The 19683-nt window shown below is 39.8% G+C and overlaps 1 protein-coding gene across 1 annotated transcript in view; it reads right to left on the bottom strand.

Annotated features, from left to right (window-relative positions):
- slc2a13a (solute carrier family 2 member 13a) overlaps positions 1-19683 on the bottom strand; it is a 99960-nt gene that overhangs the window by 23135 nt on the left and 57142 nt on the right. The window contains exon 4 of the mRNA XM_087831145.1: positions 14456-14564. Coding sequence (XP_087687271.1) covers positions 14456-14564 — 109 coding nt within the window. The remainder of the gene's footprint in view (positions 1-14455; positions 14565-19683) is intronic.

Raw genomic sequence — 19683 nt, 5'->3', positions numbered from 1 at the left:
ACGTGTTTGAAATTGCTGCTTTGTGCTGTTCAACAGTGTTTTGACAGTACTGACCTTTGGGTGACTGGAGAGATGTTAATTGCTGAATGGAGAAAGACTTTGTAGCTTATTAGTGGTCCTGCATCCTCCTTTTTATACCATTCTCCTCTGAAGTTAAAATATATAGAGGGATGAATATCCGGAGGAGAGCTAAGAGGCAGCAGACAACTGCACCAATGTTAGCGAACGGGATGAGCTAAAAGACTTTTATAACAACTTTTTATTTTTATTTTTTACAGACAGTTCGTCTACACTGTCTGTTAAATTAAGTATAGAACATTTTTAGGGTTCTAGGGTGAGAAGTTCGGCCATCCGGGAGGGGCTCAGAGTAGAGCTGCTGCTCCTCCACATCGAAAGGAGCCAGCTGAGGTGGTTCAGGCATCTGACAAGGATGCCTCCTGGGGTTGGTGTTCCGGGCATGTACCACCGGGAGGAGGCCCCGGGGCAGACCCAGGACATGCTGGAGAGATTATATCTCTCGGCTCCTCCAGCTTATTCCCCCAGATAAGCTGGAGGAGGTGGCTGGGGAGAGGGAGGTCTGGGCTTCTCTGCTTAGGCTGGCCTAAGCTGGCGACCTGGCCCCGGATAAAGCGGATGAAGATGGATGGATGGAACATTTTTAGAACAAATGACACCTGTAAATCTTATAAATATAATAGACAAGAGTTTGAGAAGCTTTTGTGACTAAGCTAGCATGTACGTGGCTAGATGGGATGCAAGGACTTAGCTCACTTCAGTAGCTGGCATGCTATCTACGCAACAAGTAGCAAAATTACCAAAGTCTCTGAAAAAGAATAGTTTGGGATGTTCTGAATGTTGCTGTGCCATTATCTTTGTGTTTATTTTTGCAAGCACAGGTAACAGAATAGCTCTATTGGAAAAAACAATCAGAGGTGTAATGTCTCTGAAACATTAAAAAAGCTGAAAACTTCCACCCAAAATGGCAAATTTATAAGACAGAAAGTACAGATTTATGGGGGGGGGAGTAGTATTATAAGTGGAAAGAGCTGTTTCTTGCAAATTTGACACATTGTTTATTGCTAATTTACATATTTAATCTTAAAAATGCAGATTTTTCTGAAATTTATACTTGTTCTAGGAATGTCATGATACCAGGATACCACAGGTTGAGTAGTTAGTACCAATACCAGAAAAATTACATGACTCTTAATACTCAATTTAATACCAATTAAGTGCAAAAACAAACAAAAAATGTAACAACAACAAAGACATTATTGGGCAGATGATTTATTTAAACTTTTAACATTATATTTTGTAGACAGGTTACAGACTGAAGTGTTAGGATGGTTGCAAGTAGCCTATTAACATTATTCCAAGGTACAGTGTTAGTGATAATAAATTAGTTAACAAATTTATATAGTGTTAGCCACTGGAAATATTTTAGCTAATTGAACATAGTTTATTTTTAATTACTTGACCCATGTCACGTATCAAAACTAGCACACAAATAACTGCAAATAGTGATCCCGTTGCACTGTTCCACTGGTTGTATTTGTTGTCATGTGTAGTAAACACCAATCCAGCTACTTAATAAGACTGCTTCACACATGACATCCTGCTGTGAGGGGCATGCGAGTGTGATGCGTTTCTGTATGCATTTGATTAGAAGCTAAATTAGAATATTTGTCATTAAAAAGATCTGGCTGTGTCTCGGTGGGAGACAGAAGATGTTGGCATGATTAAGTTGCTTATGAATGCTTGAAAACACACACACACACACACACACACAGGCAAAAACAACCCAGTATTTTTTATTTATTTATTTTTTTGGTCTAGCTTCTTGGATTGCATGCACACAAAACACACGCAGATCAGTGCAAGCTCTGCCAGCTCCTCGCCGGCCCGCCAGCAGAGTGACCACGTAAAACAGTTTTTTGTGACATTTCCAACATGACATTTATCTGTGGGACCATCTGCGAGGGCCAACTGGCATGTTGCAACAACAAAATGAGTACTTGGCAACATGACAAAGCACACTGAGATTATATGCATTCATATAGTAGCTAAATTTAATACCACAATGCTGGTTTTCTCAATACATATGTGGCTGTTCCATGAGGTAAATAAAATTGTAGTGATTTAAACTGCATGTTGGCAAAGATGCATCTCTGATATCTTATATTATTAGGATGTCACAGCATTAGAGAAGGTTGTTTCTAAGATGAGAACCTCAGAAAACTACCATACATACATATTATTAACAGCACCTGGGTAGTGGGAAGTGAGGAAGTGAGTTTTACCACGCAAAGACTACTTGGGTAAGATGTCTATTAACAGTTGGCCAATTATATTAAGTGGCTTTTTTTTTTTGGAGCGAAGAACAAAAAACCTTCTCAACATGATTGTTGCAACAAGCAGCAAAGAAACAGAGAGAATAAAAGAACACGGGTCTTTTCATCCACAGCTCAATATTTCTTGTCCTCTTTCTCTGTCTTCCTTCATAAATCTTACACTTCCTCTCCTGTCATCTGCCTTGATCCCCCTCCATGGCCCTTCCTCCACCTCATCACCATCAATGTCAGATCTCCCTCTGCCCTCCTCTTCTCTGTTTTTACTCTACTCTCCAGCCCAGTTGGAAGATCTTCCTGTCTTTTAAGATAGTTTGTTCACCACTCACAGGATGCACACACACATTTCCCACCAGTACACAGTGACCTTTACGTGCAAGATTATAAGGCTAATTCATTCGAAATGATCCATCAGCTAATGCATAAAGAGGATATCTAATTTGACCAACTGCTGTACCACATTGTTCTGCATTTATAGCTAAACAACAGAGATGGGAAGGGAGATCCATAAAAAAAGAAAATCTCCTGCAGGATGCATGTTACTGATGTGATCCACACAGCCATCCATCCAGCTTCTTTTTTTCCCGAGTGATGCATTCTTGATAAATACATTTTTCATCACACAGGTTTCTCTGACAGTTTTTGAGTGTGTGTGTGTGTGTGTGTGTGTGTGTGAGTGAAAGCAAGGAGGTTATTCATATAACACCAAGAGAGCTCAGGGAGAGCACCTGACACATGAATTTAAATCAAGCTGCTGTAAAATAATAATGGCACGTATGGGACCATGTCCACGGCCATTATGCATACTCATGGCCAGTTTTAGTTCTCTGTAGGCCTTTTAATATATTTGAAGTAACAAAAAGAATCATTTGATCTTCTGCAAACAAACCCTAAACCACTACTGATACTTCTGCAGTTTCAGCACTATTGATGTCTTAAATCTTGCGCAACAGAAGCTCGGTAGATCTTTAGTTATGGCTTAGGTTAGCTTTCTATGGATTGGGCAAACACCTAGCTTCCATAGCTGTAGCAATTAGCTAGTACAGTGGAACCCCGACTTACGGACTCCCCATTTCATGAAAAATTCAAGTTACGAAGGCACTGAACAGCAATATTTTTGCCCGTGTTACGGCAAAATGCCCGAGTAACGAAATCCGCTGGCTCTGATTGGCTGAGCCTACAATGCCCACAATGCCTTCCGAATCATGTGACAACCCCTTGGCTTCCGTACTTGCGCTTCGCTGTTCCACTTGAACAACGTATTGTTGTTCTAGTTAGCAATTAGCCTAGAGCCTATCGTTCAGCATCGCCTCACTCAAAACACGTGATGGGTGCTTCGACTTACGAAAATGTTCGACTTACGAAAGACCCTCGGGAACGAATTAATTTCGTAAGTCGGGGTTCCACTGTATTATCTATAATTGTGAAGCTAAAATGTCAAACAGTGAATATAACTCAAAGATTATGTTGTTTTCACGATGCTGTTGGTACTGTAACCAAGGACACCCTCGCCGAGCCACTAACACAACTGTGGACTTTTAATTTTTAATACATAAATAAATAAAAAGCACATGTAGCTAGGTTAACAAAGCTACATTAGCTTACTGCCCATTATTGAAATAAAAGTCATGCCATCATAAATTATAATGATTTTATTGTGCAAACTAGGTTTTACAAGTCATTATAGTGATCAACAAACTGGATTAAGAGCAGCTAATGGTCATTCAGCAAAAATCAGTACCTTAGCACAGCGGTCCCCAACCCCCGGGCCTCGGACCGGTACCGGTCCGTGAGTCATTTGGTACTGGGCCGCAAGAGTTGAGGCTCAGGTGTGAAATGTATAGTTTTCAGGGTTTTTATCGGTTTTCAGCGTTATTTTGTTATCGTTTTTATCGTTTACTCGGTTTTCCTTGGTCTTTTCACGTGTGAAATAATGAATAAATAAATATGAATAAATCTTCTTTTTTTCAGTACCGGTACTATTTTTATTTTGTTGTATTTATCCGCGACACCTTAAAGGCCGGTCCGTGAAAATATTGTTGGGCATAAACCGGTCTGTGGCGCAAAAAAGGTTGGGGACCGCTGCCTTAGCAGACTACCCACTGAGCTGGTGTAGGTACCACATAATCAGTATCTCCATGTATGCAAATTATATGTGCAAACTTTTTTCCCTGCACCTTTTCGTTAAAAATACACTTGCGCATTTTTCCATTGTCTGTATTTAAAAATTTATTCATATATGACATACTGTTTTAAACTATCATTTGGGCACCTAATTTTAAGCAATAGGCTTTTTTTTTAAGTGACCATGCATGAAGAGAATGGAGTGCTAAATTATCAGCTAATGGGGCTGAAGTGGGCAGGGACAATCTGGGAGAACGTTAAGGCACTTTCAATAAAGAATTAAATTTGATAGGAAGCTGATGCCATGGAGACACATGCTAAACAAATCAGCCAGTAATATAACCCCACGGTCCTGCCTGGGCACTCTACACACATCCGTTTTCCTTTCTTATTACCGTTTTGCATTAATGCACGCATAAGTAAATAAAGATAAAGTAGTAAGTAATTTGATGACCAAAGAAAATAGGGCAGGAGAAGAAAATAAAAAAATATTAATATAAAGTATTACTTGCTGTATTCCTTAATTTTATAATAGCTTCATACCGGAAAGTAATCACGATAGCTCACATAACATCTATTTATATACTGTAGAGTACAGCTGGCTGAATATACATAAAGCAGTAATAGAACAGCAGCAGAGGTTAGCTGATCACTGCCTTGCTAGCACAAATAGAAAAATCCTCACCTGCCAGATACAGCTTCAACACCTGTATATAGTTGGATCTCACAGACTCCTGAAATGTTATTGCAACACAAACAGCTGAGCATGATAAAAATTCACCTACTGGGATTGTGGATGAAGCTCAAGACATTACACAGAACAGAGCACAAATTAGCATTTAGGCAAGTGATACTAATCTGCACCAAGTTTAGTGTGTGAGCAGGTGTAAAGGCGGATTTATACTTCTCTGTTCAAGCTACACCTTTCTGAAACATAATCAGAAATGTGACGAAATGCAACCACATGCCAACACAGACTGCACAGGAATAAATGGTGCAAAGGCGATGCTTAGTAGTGATGTGCGGATCGATCCTGAAATATCGATTCCTCCGATACCAATCATTGATGTTCTAGAATCGATTCTCACATTAAAATATCGATATTTTAGTAATTTAGAATACATTTGTAGTTTATCATCAACAGGAACACAGTGGAAAGAAACTATAACATTCGGATTGTCTACATTCAAAGGAACTACTGTATGAACTACCGTGCGAAATACGGCTGTATAAATGTCTCGCAGCCTCTTGCCGTGCGCACTCACAACAATGGCTGAGCGTAATTGGAGTCATGTGCGGACGTATTTTACCTCCACAAACAGCTGAGACGTGGTTTGTGATACATGTGGCAAAAAAGTGCTCTAAGAGTGAGGAGTTGTGGCCATACTTGCCAACCTTGAGACCTCAAAATTAGGGAGATATTCAAAAGGGCTGTTAGGGTGGGGGTGGGGGGTGGGGATAAATACATTTTACAATGTTTATTTATCGGATAAAATACATTAAATGTCATCGTTATTATTGGCCGGCCTGGAAACAGCGGGGGTATCCAAATTCAGAGGCTGCTTCCACCTGAGGACCCGGCCTTCGCGGTCTAAAGAAAGCCAGGTAGTACGTCACAGGTGGAAAATCGGGAGAAATTCGGGAGAATGGTGGCTCCGGGAGATTTTTGGGAAGGGCACTAAAATTCGGTATTCTCCCGGAAAAATCGGGAGGTTTGGCGTGTATGGTTGTGGCAACATCACTAACCCTGTCAAACACCTCAGAGTAAATTATATCACAGAATATGACGAGCGTATGTTGAGGTGAACTGAAGAGGATGAGAGGGACAGGTGCTGCTAGGGCGAGACAGATGTCTCTCACAGAGTCCTTTAGTGCCTCAGGCAGGCAAGGTGTTAAAATAGCCACAACTTCAGCTTTTTTTATTTCTATATGATGAACTCTGCACTATTAAGTGATAAGAACAAGTAATCTGATGTCCTGTAATCATTATGACGCTATAATTTGAGATACAATAAATAAAACAAGATTTGTACAAAGTATCGGTATCGGATCAGTATCGTCGATACCACCCTGAATATTACTTGGTATCGGATCGGAAAGGAAATCAGTGGTATCGCACATCACTAATGCTTAGACTAGATCTCAAGCTCTCATTTAACCAGAATCTCTGAGAGACTTAGGTGCTGTTAACCACTGCTCCTTTGTGAAGTTGGACTAAAAAGAAAAGAAAAAAATTTAGATCGTGTGAGGTTTGTAACTGTATTTGACAGGCTGGGGTTTATAATTACAGATATCCCCTAAGGCAGCACTGATCTCCATAAGTATGTTAGATATGAAAGGGCAAATCAGAGGGAAACGTGTTAACTGTCAGTTTGATGAAGCGAGAAACGCAACTTTGTCACTTCATCAAGATGTTATTGGTTGAACTGGCTGGTCAGTTACAATCTCAGTCAATCTTTCGCCTGAATTCCTCTGATAAAGACCAGAAGAGCTCACTTTTTTCGTTAGATACGGGAGGAGGGAGGCTTTCTGTGGGAAAATGTGCTAATAGGGTCTCAAATGTACCCTCTGTGTGAACATATGTGACTTGGAGAGAGGGAGGAAAAAAGTGAACACTGTCAATCCGTTTCTGTCAAGTTCCTAACTTGAGAGAGAGAGGACTGTTAGAACTGGCAGCCAATATGTGCTTTTCTAGTTTGGTCTGGATTTTTTTTTTTTTTGCCTGTCTGCCAGATTGTCTCATTGCCCTTTTCCTTCGTCGCCTGTGCCAGCCTGGTGGTTTAATCAGAAAAAGCAGCTGGGGACAGGGAGAGGAGCTTGTTTCTAAGCCTGGCTGATTTACCGGCTCCTCAGACCTTCTTTATGTCTCGCCGGCTAATGGGGCAAGCCTGGCAGCTTCACTGAAGGTAGACAAAAGAGGCAGTAGACAGGGAGGCTAGCAAAGCATACAGCACACATGACGAGTGACGGGAGGCGTCAGCAATAACTCAACACACAGTGCACATTCTGTCGTTAAAGCAGCCCATGCTCCGTATGGTGGAAGATGATCAAATATAGTTTTTAATCATTCATATCTTTACATTATATTCATCACTGAAGGGTGAGTATTGTCATGGTAACAGCTGTGTTCTCCCCCTTTCGTTTTGTTCTCTACGTTCTGTAGTCTGTCCTCGCCTCATCCAGCAACCCTCTGAGTTTTTTATTATTCACCTCAGTTTCAGCGAGCAGGCAGATTGTTTCTATCACCTAATATCAATCATCCCGATTCACATTTTCCTCTGTCAGCCCAGTGTGTGAGGCTAGTTAGTTCCCAGGTTAAAACTGTGAACGACATCATCAGGATTCAGTTCTCACTACATGTTCTGAAGCCCTAACAAATGTACTAATTAATAAAATTAAGGCCTGTTTTGAATTGTAACACCAAGCTGTAGATCAAGTAGACCTTGCTGTTTCTTTATTTGGGTGTTCACCTGTGATACATGGCTCATGACTCCCCTGCTTCCTCCTTCCTATTGTTTATGTGCCAAAATGTCCTTTGACAAGACACTTAACACCCAAATTGGGTTAAACAGTGTCTTCTAAACCCAGATCCTTTACCTTTCAAAATATGTACACTGGTGCACTTTATACTGACTTTATAAGTGGTTAAAAAAGTGGGCAGGTGGCACCTCTATAACTCTATAATGACATACTACAGCAATTAAAAAGGCTGGTCTAGTTATTTACAATTGAATTATTCAGTTACCCTTTATTTTGCAAAAAAGGACAAACGCCTAGCTTCCATAGCTGTAGCAATTAGCTGGTATTATCTATAATTGTGAAGCTAAAATGTCGAGCACGGTGAGTATTATGAACTTTCAAGCTTATACCAACAAATCAACCACTGCAACATCTCTTCTCCTTTTGTTTTTGTGATTCTGCCCATATGGAAAAGGTATATATAAATCTTATAAAGTTTGTATCTGTCTTGTGTGAAACTTGTATGAAAAGCATACAAGAGTGAAAACACATATAAGATCCCTTGAAAAATTATATAATGAAACTTGTATGTTTTGGATACTTACTAAAACAATATATGAAAGTAATGAGAAAGTGGCCACTTTCATGAGTAAATCATATAAGTTTTTACTATTTCTTTTCCATATGGGTGTGCTAAAAATTATTTCCTTATTTCCTTTTGAGTAGGCCGTCACTGGCATCTGATCCTTTTTCCTTGTACAGTAAATGTAAACATTTCTTAATTCTTTTTCTCGTCATGTAACGTAAACACACACTTAAAGCGTTATGTTTTTGTGAAAAATTCGCCCTCAAAAACGCACGGTGAAAAAAAGTTGACATTAAGCAACAATGAGCTGGTCCTGATGTTTTGACTGTGTTTGAGCTACAAGCGCACTTGCTGCCACATGCAGCGATCTGGTTGGTCTACTTTTTCGAAAAATTTGAAAAATCTGTCCAGTAAAATGACACAATCGGTCTGATTGGCTAATTTTATAACACAGGAAATATTTTATCGGTCTGGTGTAAAAAAAACTTTTACAGTGGCCTTAAAACTGACTGTTCATTTACTCATACCTTTACAGTGTCCAATGGCTGCATTTTGATTAGTATTTTAGATGGAAGGAGGTTCCTGTGTGGACCTCCTGCTGGAAAAGGACATTGCCATGCATGTTAATTTAACTGCTGATTGTAAATGATCTCTGGAAGTGCGACTACACGGTCGTCTGTCTCTCTGTGAAGGACTGGAAACACGTTGAGGGTGTAACCTGCATTAATGTCGGGCCTTTCTCTTACAGTATGAAGTGCCTTGAGGCAACAGTTTTGGAACTATATAAATAAAACTGAATTGAACTGTCATCGCAGCTGGATAGCTGGTAACCCCCTGTGACTCTGAGCTGTATAAGGAGACAACAAAATAGATGGATTCTTGCTGATATTATAACCATGGCTTAGTCTTATGTGGTTTTGAAACACTACAGAGACATCACAAAGACAGGCCCTAAAATAACAACAGCTTTTGATTATACAGTTTTAAATTCACATACTCGAGTTCAATATCTTGGATACGAAAAACACAAACACACACACCAACCGAGTGATTTATTATTGGCTTATCCACACGGACTGTAACAGGGCGGCCCTTAGCGGCTGGAAACACAGTGAGATGGACCAAGGCAAGTGTAGTGGAACAAAAAAGCATTTATTTCCAATACAGCTCTCCTTACAACAATTAACTCGTCGAGCTGCTTCACAGCACAAAAATCCACCTCTAATGACAACTGGCAGCCTTAAATATGTTCAGCTGTCACAGACTTAACCATTATTCCACTCTCGGGTAAATTCTTAAATCCCAACCTTCCACCACAGTATACAATATATCAATAAGAATAAACAAATGCATTTCACATTTACATATTAACCTTTAAGACCTACCATAGAACCAAGTCCGCCAGAGCTTATATTATAGTTTTACATGCTGTGGAGCCATTTTTGGGAGCATTTCAAGTTGCTATACATCAATACAACCATTACAGCCTAGATTTTAATAATATGTCTGCATTAAGTGCATAGTAATTACATAAATTGCAAAAAAGTGCAATAAACTACAAAAAAATTGAAAATCGTTTTTGTTTTTTAAACATATATTTCTAGTTAGAGAAATTTAAGAGGCTTATCCCTCAAAACTGTAAATACAAAAAAGTTGCACAAAATAGTTTCCCACCACAGGAAATTTATTTTGAGTGTCTTCATAGTTTTATTTTTGAAATACACCAATTTTTATACACTGCAGGAAAAATAAAAATTAATATTATAGTGCAAATTTGCAAAAAAGCAGCATATGCATCAAAATAAACTATTTCCAGCAGTGCAATATGAGTCCTAAGCATCCCAGAAACGACACAGAAAGTCATAAAGTCAAAGATAACTTTTAAAAACACCAGTATAGGCTTATGAGGTCCTGATGGTAAAAAACTACATTTCCGCAAAAATGACGTCACTTCCGGTTTCGGGCAGGTCATGGCGGACATGCGATAGTTTGTGCTGATGGACGTAGGAAGTGTTACGAACAGCTGATCGGATCAGCAAAGCGTGTTTCTGGAATATTATGTTTTTGTTGCTGCAAGTGCTTTTTATGGAGTTTTTGCAAAGCTATATGTGGAAGGAAACCGTGACCGAGGGCAAGCTGATGGCATAAGATGTAAGTACAACTCCTCCGGTTTCATATGCAAAAAAAATTATTGCGCTAGCTTACGTGGTTGCCGAGCTACCGGGATTTAAAAATAGTTACGCAAAACAGAGCGTGCCTGCTCCGACCGGTTTTAAAGGGTTAATAAATATTTCACACTTTAATGTTACACCAAACCCAGTATTATAAAAACCCAGAAACCCAAGCACAACAAGATTCACTCTCTTTACCAATGGTCTCTCCCAGAACCTTTAAATGGTGTCTGGACCCCCAGGGAAACATTTGCCCAAACACCTTGAAGAGGACACAGGCAAGAAAGGTGAGTAATCATTATCTTACACTTATTTGCACCACTTTTATCCCTAGATTTCACACACACATTTGCATTAGTTTTCCTTACTGGTAAACCTTAATCACAATCTCAACTAGAAAAATTTGCATTTCCTGCGAAAATGCTGTGTGGATGCCTTAACGCTGAAGATGTCTGCTGAAAAAAGCTGAAAAAGTTGAAAAGTTGCAAAAAGTTGTATGGCGGTGAAGAAACTTAAAATTCGGCTGAAAACAGGTGAAGAAGCAGATTTTTTTTTGCTGAAAAGTGTTGAAAAGCAAAAAATTCTACTGAAAGGGGTAAAGACGGAGAATTTTTTGCTGAAAAGTGTTAAAAAAAACATTGCCCTGAGCAGGATTCGAACCTGGCCCTTCTGTTTTCAAGACAGCTATTCATCTCACTGAGCCAAAGTCATTCTCACAAAGAAGAGGTGGAGAGACGGACAATTCTGCTGAAATGAGCAGAAGCTGCTGAGAATTGTGCTGATAAGAGGTGAAAAGGCTGAAAACTTTGCAGAAAAGAGGTGAATCAGCAGAATTTCTGCTGAAAAGAGGTAAAGAAGCAGAAAGTTGCGCTGACAAGAGGTGAAAAGGCTGAAAATTTTAAAGAACAGGTGAATAAGCAGAATTTGGGCTGAAAAGAGGTGAAAATTCTGAAAATTCTGCTGAAAAGAGGTGAATGAGCAGAATTCTGCTGAAAAGAGGTTTTTGCTGAAAACAGCTGAAAAAGATGGGATTTGTGCTGAAAAGTGGTGAAAAAATTTAAATTTCTGCTGAAAAGAGTTTAAAAAGTTTAACTGTTAACTGAAAGAAATGTAGCCATAAGCGGGATTTGAACCCCGGCCTCCCAGTCTGAGAACGGATGCTCATCTCGCTGAGCTAAAACACAGCTCAGCCCGGCAAGGAAAATCAGTGAGGCCACTGATAATATGGCAGAAATGGGAAAAAAATATTGCAAAAAAAATTCAATATCTCAAAAAGTATAGAAGTTATGAGCACCAAAAGTCATAGCTGGCATTAGCAGAAAGAGCAGAATTTTTTAAAGTTTGAATGGAGAAAATCGGCTGAAAACTGAGGGAGTAGTTAATCGGCAAAAAACGTACGGAAGCAACTAGAGGAATAATAAAGAATAAAGAGAAACAGGAACTCAATAGTGTGGAAGCCCTTTGAGGGCATCCACACAATTACCATTCTTTTCTCCTGACAGACAACCACCACATTCCTTGACGAGGAGCAGCTGTGCAGGATCTGGAATAAGGCTACTAACTGATTTTAAAATTCCCAATAAATAGTCAATAAATATTTAAACTTCTTGTGTGCAAATCCATGCTTAAAGTGCAATGCTAAATAAAGTGCTTGATAAGGTGCTTTTAATAAAGTGAAAGGTGTGCTCTAAAGTGCTATACAGATAATATAATATAAATAAATATAGTAAGGGAGTCCTCTTCCTTACACGTACATCTGGAGTGAACACATCTGGGACGAGTGGGAAAGAGGCCCACGGATTCGATTCATTTGCTATGTCACAAGACAACTGTTGTTATTTGTGCATCTGCTGCGTTGGACTCTCTCTCTTAAACATGTTGCTTCTTCTGATTTGGGCTGTACTTTGGCGATTTCATCAGCCTGACTGCAGATGAAAATAACTATAACCCGTGCAAACTTGCATCTGATCAGTCTCTGGGACTTTTCCATCCACGAAACGATGCGAAGCTAAAACAAAGCAAACAACAGAAATGGAGACGCTGGCATCAAAAAATTGATTGTCACCAGCGTGAGGTCTTTAATGTCAATTTTGAGTGATGTCATTATCACCGCAGTAAGCCGCAGTACTTATTTTTTCAAACAAAAGGGCAATCAGATTTCAATTTGCAGGCAGGAAAACACATTTTAATGCCATCTGTAAACATAACAGGCCCGAAACAGTCTCAGCTGAGGATGTAATGACGCTCGCTGCAATTGGGTCATCTCTCGACACAGATAAACTAGCAGGTAGACCTTTTTGGGAGGACTAGAAGATTGGCAGATACATAAATCAGAGAGTCAGAAAGGTGGATAGGGACAGAGCTATGACAGATTAAGTTTGTCCGCTCTGCTGTTCATAATGTTGGTGACAGGGATGAAGATAAATATACAGTAAGAGAGGCAGACACTCAGTAACCAGATCTCTCTGCGAGAGAGACAGAAGCAACCGCTCAAAGACATCCAGAGTTTCGCCGCTGCTTTATTATCATCCTTTCTCCTCACATTTCTGTCCATTTACTTCTCAAAATCGAATCACGCACGGGCAAACGGCCATACCTAAAGCCTCACGCGCCCCCGCTTACATACACACAACCACGCGAGTGCACAGATGTCATGCACAAACACGCACGTGCCACACAGGCGCGCCTGCACAGACTCCAAAGTCCATTGGGTCACATTTCGTTCATTTAGTCACATGTGTGCAAACACGCCCGTACGAGAACACTTATCCTGCTGCTCTCACCTCCGGTGGTTGCTAAGCAACAGCACACATCCACAGATTGTTTACGGAGCCTTGCAATATAGTTCATCTCTAAAGGGAGGCGAGGCAGGGACCGATGACACAATCCCCTCAGATGAAAAGAATAAGCTGGTCCATCCCTTTGCAGGCAAGTGGGCAGTAATGCAATGAGTCCTCTCGCTCCCCACCGGGCGACGTGAAGCGACAGATGACAGAAATGTTTCGTGATTTAATAGCGTGTCGTTGAAGCGAATGCACCCGTCTGAGATCTCCGGTGCTGAGAGGCGAGGCATGTGACATCGTGTGTCGTGCATCGTTATTGTTTTCATTAACTCTGAGGGCAAAACTGATAAAAACACACTTGAACTTTTCCCTTTCGGCGCCAATGCGATGTAGAAATAATAAAGGCTGTGCCGTTCGAGCTCTTGAAAAGATGACACATGGACACCGCCTCAAGTATCAGAGGTCAATTTTTTCCAGTATACTACACATGAAAGGGTCTCTAAGGTAGGCAGTTACAGACTGCTGACAAATTAAAGGGAAAAACCTGAACCCTTGACCCCTTCACTGACACACTGGCTTTGTAAGGCTATACGGCACGTATCAGCATCCCTTAAAGCAGGGGTGTCGAACTCCAGGCCTCGAGGGCCGGTGTCCTGCAGGTTTTAGATATCACCGTGGGTCAACACACCTGAATCAAATGATTAGTTCATTAACAGGCTTCTGGAGAACTTCAAGACATGTTGAGGAGGTCATTTAGCCATTTAAATCAGCTGTGTTGGATCAAGGACACATCTAAAACCTGCAGGATACCGGCCCTCGAGGCCTGGAGTTCGACACCTGTGCCTTATCTATTTGCTCATTTGATGCTGAACACTGCAGGCTCTGTTTAATTTTACAAAAGTCTGTTGCTCTGGGAGAACAAGCAGAATAAATCAGACCTGTGCGCCAGACCCGACGGAAAGGTTTGGAGATGTTTCCACTCACATGACTGTGTTGATTCCTGAAAGCTGCTGGAACATCTGAAGACCACAGCCCACCACCAGGGCTCGTCGGGTTGGGGGGTAGGTCAGCATCCGCCAGATCACCAGGCCATCTGAGAGACACAAGCAAAGGTACAGAAATGATTTTTGCACGCAGCACAAGATAAGATAACCGCTATGAGGAAAACAAGGCTGAGACAGTATCTCAAAAAAAAAAATTCAGCAGGTTGTCTGGACCTAAATGCGCTGGGTTGCTGCCATGTGATCGGCTAATTAGATATTTGCATTCATCAGCAGTTGAACAGTAAGTAACAGTACGTTAGCTGGCTGCTGCTTTAATATTTAACACATATAGATGAGTGTGTTGTCAACCACACAGTTTTAAAAAATGTCAAACCGTTCTCATTAACACGAGTGGAACAACGTTCAGCTTAACTATGATCTAATTAAAAAATGCCACCAAATATTTTCAAACCGCACACAGGAAACTCAGTGGGTTTGTCACCATTAGTTATCCATAACAGATTTCTGATTTAGTGTTTAAGTTAGCATCATGAGTCACACTCAAGCTGGAAGGCATAGCGGAAGCAACCATGTGACCAAGCGAAGATCTCTTACACAAGATGCTGAGGTTTTGTTTGTTCCAGTGATGCCGTCCTGTTGCTCTTGAATGTTTTGGAAAAACATGCAAATTTGCCTTATTTTCTTAGTGCCATTTTCCTCTTTCAGATAGCGGATATCTCACTGTGGGATGCAGCAAATATCTGAATTTGGCTTTGGCCATACAGAGTCCTACTTGGCTCATCATCTGAGCCAGACTGCGATTTCCAACGCACGCAGACTAGTGATTCCTTCGGGAGGAGAAGTCTTAATCGGATGAGAGAATGGCTGGACAGGCATGGGGCTCTGGGATGAAGAGGGAGACATCCAGAGTGCTAACAGATCAGACAAACAAGTCTGAACATACACACACACACAGGTAATATCAGGATACACAAGTGACTGTGCAAACACTGGCAGAAAATACAAACGTATCACAAACAAGGATGCATGAGCCTGCACATATGAGCTGAGTATTTTGGAGCAGCTGTGTGTGGGAGGACTTTGGACCAGTGAACATCTCCTTTTGCTGTTTGACAAGCAGATCAGACTCTGTAAAGGAGGCTCCCGCTGACACACAAACACACTTAAGCCTACCTTTTAATGGGAGCCTGTCAGCCCTCGTTGGAGGATATTATCATCAACTTTGAGTCTTTTCAAACCTGAGATGCCGCGAGAGGCTTTTTAACTTTCATCTGTTTTTCCACATTTTCACAGAAGACTTCTCCTCATCTTTTTATTTTGAAGAGATTGGAAGCAATTCTCACAGCAGCGTGAAGCAATCAAGAACATAGCTTTTTATGATTCGTGACGTTTTTAAAAAAAATCACGCACCATGGCTCAATTAAACACCTACGTCCTTTCCAGACGTGTCTCGACGAGCTCTGCACTTATTTTATGGAGGTTTGTTTTTTAGATAGAAAACACACATCACTTCAGTTTTATGTGACTGGTTTTGCTTTGCTTTGTTAAACACGGTTTCAGCTTTGGCAATAACACCAGCTCAGCTCCATCTCTACCCAGCTTCCTTTAAAAACCCCACGATTATGACAATCTTATGCTAATGATAACTTGGACCTGTAAGCAAATAATAATTATAACACATTTTATCCAAGTATATCGAATGTTCACCAACACTGACATGAGAGCTTCAACCCTAATTTCATATAGCAAGCCTGTATATGCATAAGATAAGGAGGGAGCTTGTACCTTAGTAATAAAAGCACTGTTGTATGCATGTGGGCACACATGTTTTTTAGAGGTGGGAATCACCATACATCCCACGATACGATATTATCACGATACGATATTATCACAATATTTAACTCACGATACGATATTATTGCAATTTTTAAAAATATTTTGCGATATTCAGATTCTGTACATAAAGGTAAACTTTATCAATATTCATTTTATCTAATATCAAAGTCTCACACTCAGTCTTTCTCTCATTTCAGTTTTATTGTTGACAAACTGAACGGTTTGTATTACAGTCTAGTCCAACTTAACTGAACGCAACCATCTGGTACAATTATAGCTATTCTGAACTATGCCGTTTATGAAAACTATGCAGCCCCTTCAGCAACTGAAGAATTTGAAAGTAAATTAAAACAAAATATAATTTTACATTAAATAAAAAAGTTTTAAACTTAATTAAAATAAAACATGTCTTAAATTAAAATAAGTAAACTGTCATGTTTATTGCTGCCAAACAAGTTAAACACATTTGGACAGTGAAGGAATGTCAGGATTCTTGCTCAGAAAAAGGATCAACATGCTCTGAAGTCAGAGCACAAAAACCTTTTTTGTAACAAAATATCGATTTCTGCTGTCCCTGCATCGATACATTATTAGCAAACAAAATATCACGATTTTTTCCCCCACCCCTAATGTTTTTGTAGTTTTGCCTCTGTCCGGCACCATAATGAATTTATATGTCATTATGGGATTGTTCAGACTTTGAAGGTTTAACAAAATCATACTTTCATACACGGTCTCGTATTATCAGAGGCTAAACATTAATGAAATAATTAACTGTCAGGCAGTTTCATAATATTGAGGATTGTTTTCTAGTTACTTAATGACAAACGAATCAGACGAATCAGATACTGTAGAAGGTTTGGACTTGATTTCAAGTGTTAAACTTGTGCAAGTGACCGAGGCCTGCATTAGACTGAAAAACTAAAATAACTAAAATAATCATAGATTGTTAATTTGGAGTGGCCAAAGACTGATTTCTTTTCTTAGTTATGAAAAACCACAATATCGCATTTATGGAAAGAAATGAAAAGTGTTTTCCACAAGATGCAAATCACTGGTTAGACTCAAGAATAGGAAGGTTAGGTTAGACTTCACCAAAAAAAAATCTAAAAAGAAACAGACAGAGGGAACCAAAGTTTACCAGAATGACAGGAACCATAAAGTGAAGAAGGAAAGGAGCAACTTCTGATCCAGATCACATCATTTGCCAGACATGGTGGAGGCATTTACACATATGACTTCTGAAGTGTACAAGGGTATACTCTCTGCTTAAATTAAGCGAAATGTCGCAAAACTGATTAGTCAGTGGTGTGTAGCACCAATGGATAGCTCAAGGCATAATCCAAAGGCAACCCAAGAAATTCTCCAAGCAAAAACATGGGATATTCTTCAATTCCCAAGTCCGTCACTGGAGCATATTTTTTCGACTATTAAATAAAATACTGAAGAGAGACGCACAAATAAGCAGCACCTGAAGGTGTCTGCAATAAAGTAGAACATCTCAAGAAAGAAAACGATTCAGACAGTCATTGTCAGCAAAGGATTTTTAACTAGGTATTAAAAACAGTCATTATATTAAAAACTAAGTTAGTTTGTCCAGTTACTTTTGAGCCTCTGAAACTGGACTTTGAATAAAAATGTCTGCATTAAAATCCACAAATATAAGGTCTGACTAAATAACCAAAATACAAAGAAATTGTGTAAAAGCAGAATGCAATCATTTCCAAACTTTTCATGATAAAATATGAGCACATTTTGAATTTGAAGGCAGAAATATACTTCAAATAAGTTGGGATGGGGCCACAAAAGACTGGAAAACTAAGTTCCTGTTCCAACTATATCTCATGTAGGTGGTAGGGGTGCAACGATACACAAAATTCACGGTTTGGTTCGATGCTTTGGTGTCAAGGTTCGATATTTTTTCGATATAAAAAAATGTTCATGCCTTTTTAATTTGTCATTTATTAAAATTCTAAATATATATTTTAACTCAAAAGTACAGTTTTTAAATTTAATGTTGCTGAAACAACAAAGTAATAAAAAAAATAAATCTCTGATCGAGAAATCACTCATCTTTGGAAAAGAGAGTTTATTAAAGAGAAATGTCTCTTTCCAAAATAAAAGCTATACTATACGCTTCTTCTGGGCTATATTCTCAGCAGCATATTAAACATATCAGGTCCCCATAAGGAGAATCATGTGCTAATGGCTGTCTAAATGACTCGGCTAAAGTTTGTAGCATGCCTGCTTGTTGTTTTTGTCTGCTTCCACTTGTCTTTGCACTAGGATGATGTCAGCGTAAATGTGCAGTCATATTCCTTGTGTTCCCACTAGTGCTGTCAGCGTTAATCTGAAATGACGTTAACGCCACAACACGGCAAATCTCCGTTAACGAGCTACCGCAGATCGCCCATGCGTGCAGCTGGACGGCCAACACGTTAACGAGCTAACTGCGCTAACGCACTAGTTCCCACCAATGTAATTGAGCATTGCGTGGCACATCCAACATACTGTTTTACTTTTGTCCATGACGCGCTTACCTTCAGAGTAATACCTCACATGAAAACCAAAATAGTTCCAAACGCCAGATCTGAATGAGGGTGGGGGAGGTTCAATTAGCCATGTTGCAAGGAGAGCTTAACTTCTGTCTCGCTAGCTTGCCCTGCGCTCAGTGAATCTGCGTTCGACTACTCCGCCTAGGCTGCACTGTCGAGCGCAGATCCACTGAGCGCTTAACACAGACAGCACCGTCAGAAGGAAAATTGATAAAATAAATAAAAAAATTTGTATTGTTCGATACATATGCTTACCGAACCGAAAGCACTGTATCGAACGGTTCAATAGCGATACGAGTATTGTTGTACCCCTAGTTGGTGGATATAACTTATAGAGGAACAGCTTCTTAGAAGTCAAGATGGGCAGAGGTTCACCAATCTGCAAAAAACCCCAATATCTACAAGTTGTGGAATTATTTCAGGTTAATAAATAAATGGATAATGTTTCTCAACATAAAATTGTGACTTTAAATAGCAAGTTATTTAGAGTACATAATATCATCAAACGATTCTGAGAATCTGAAGAAATCTCTGTGCACATTGGGCAAGGCTTAAAATCAGTACTGGACATCCATGATGTTTGTGCCCTGCATTAATCAACTGAAAACATCTGGGGCACAATGAAACAAGATGCTAGAATACTACCATATTTTTCAGACTATAAGGTGCACTTAAGATCCTTTCATTTTCTCCAAAATTGACAGCGTGCCCCAATAATCCAGTGTGCCTGTACTCTGGTTGTGTTTACTGACCTCAAACCGATTTTATGTGTGTATGCGTACATGGTGCTCAAAAATCTGTCAAAATGTTTTAGTAC

This window comes from Neolamprologus brichardi, chromosome 17, assembly GCF_056152115.1.
Source record: "Neolamprologus brichardi isolate AB-2024 chromosome 17, ASM5615211v1, whole genome shotgun sequence".
NCBI lineage: Eukaryota > Metazoa > Chordata > Actinopteri > Cichliformes > Cichlidae > Neolamprologus > Neolamprologus brichardi.
Note: the sequence above shows the minus strand (reverse complement) of the source record. Positions and strands in the feature narration are given on the sequence as shown.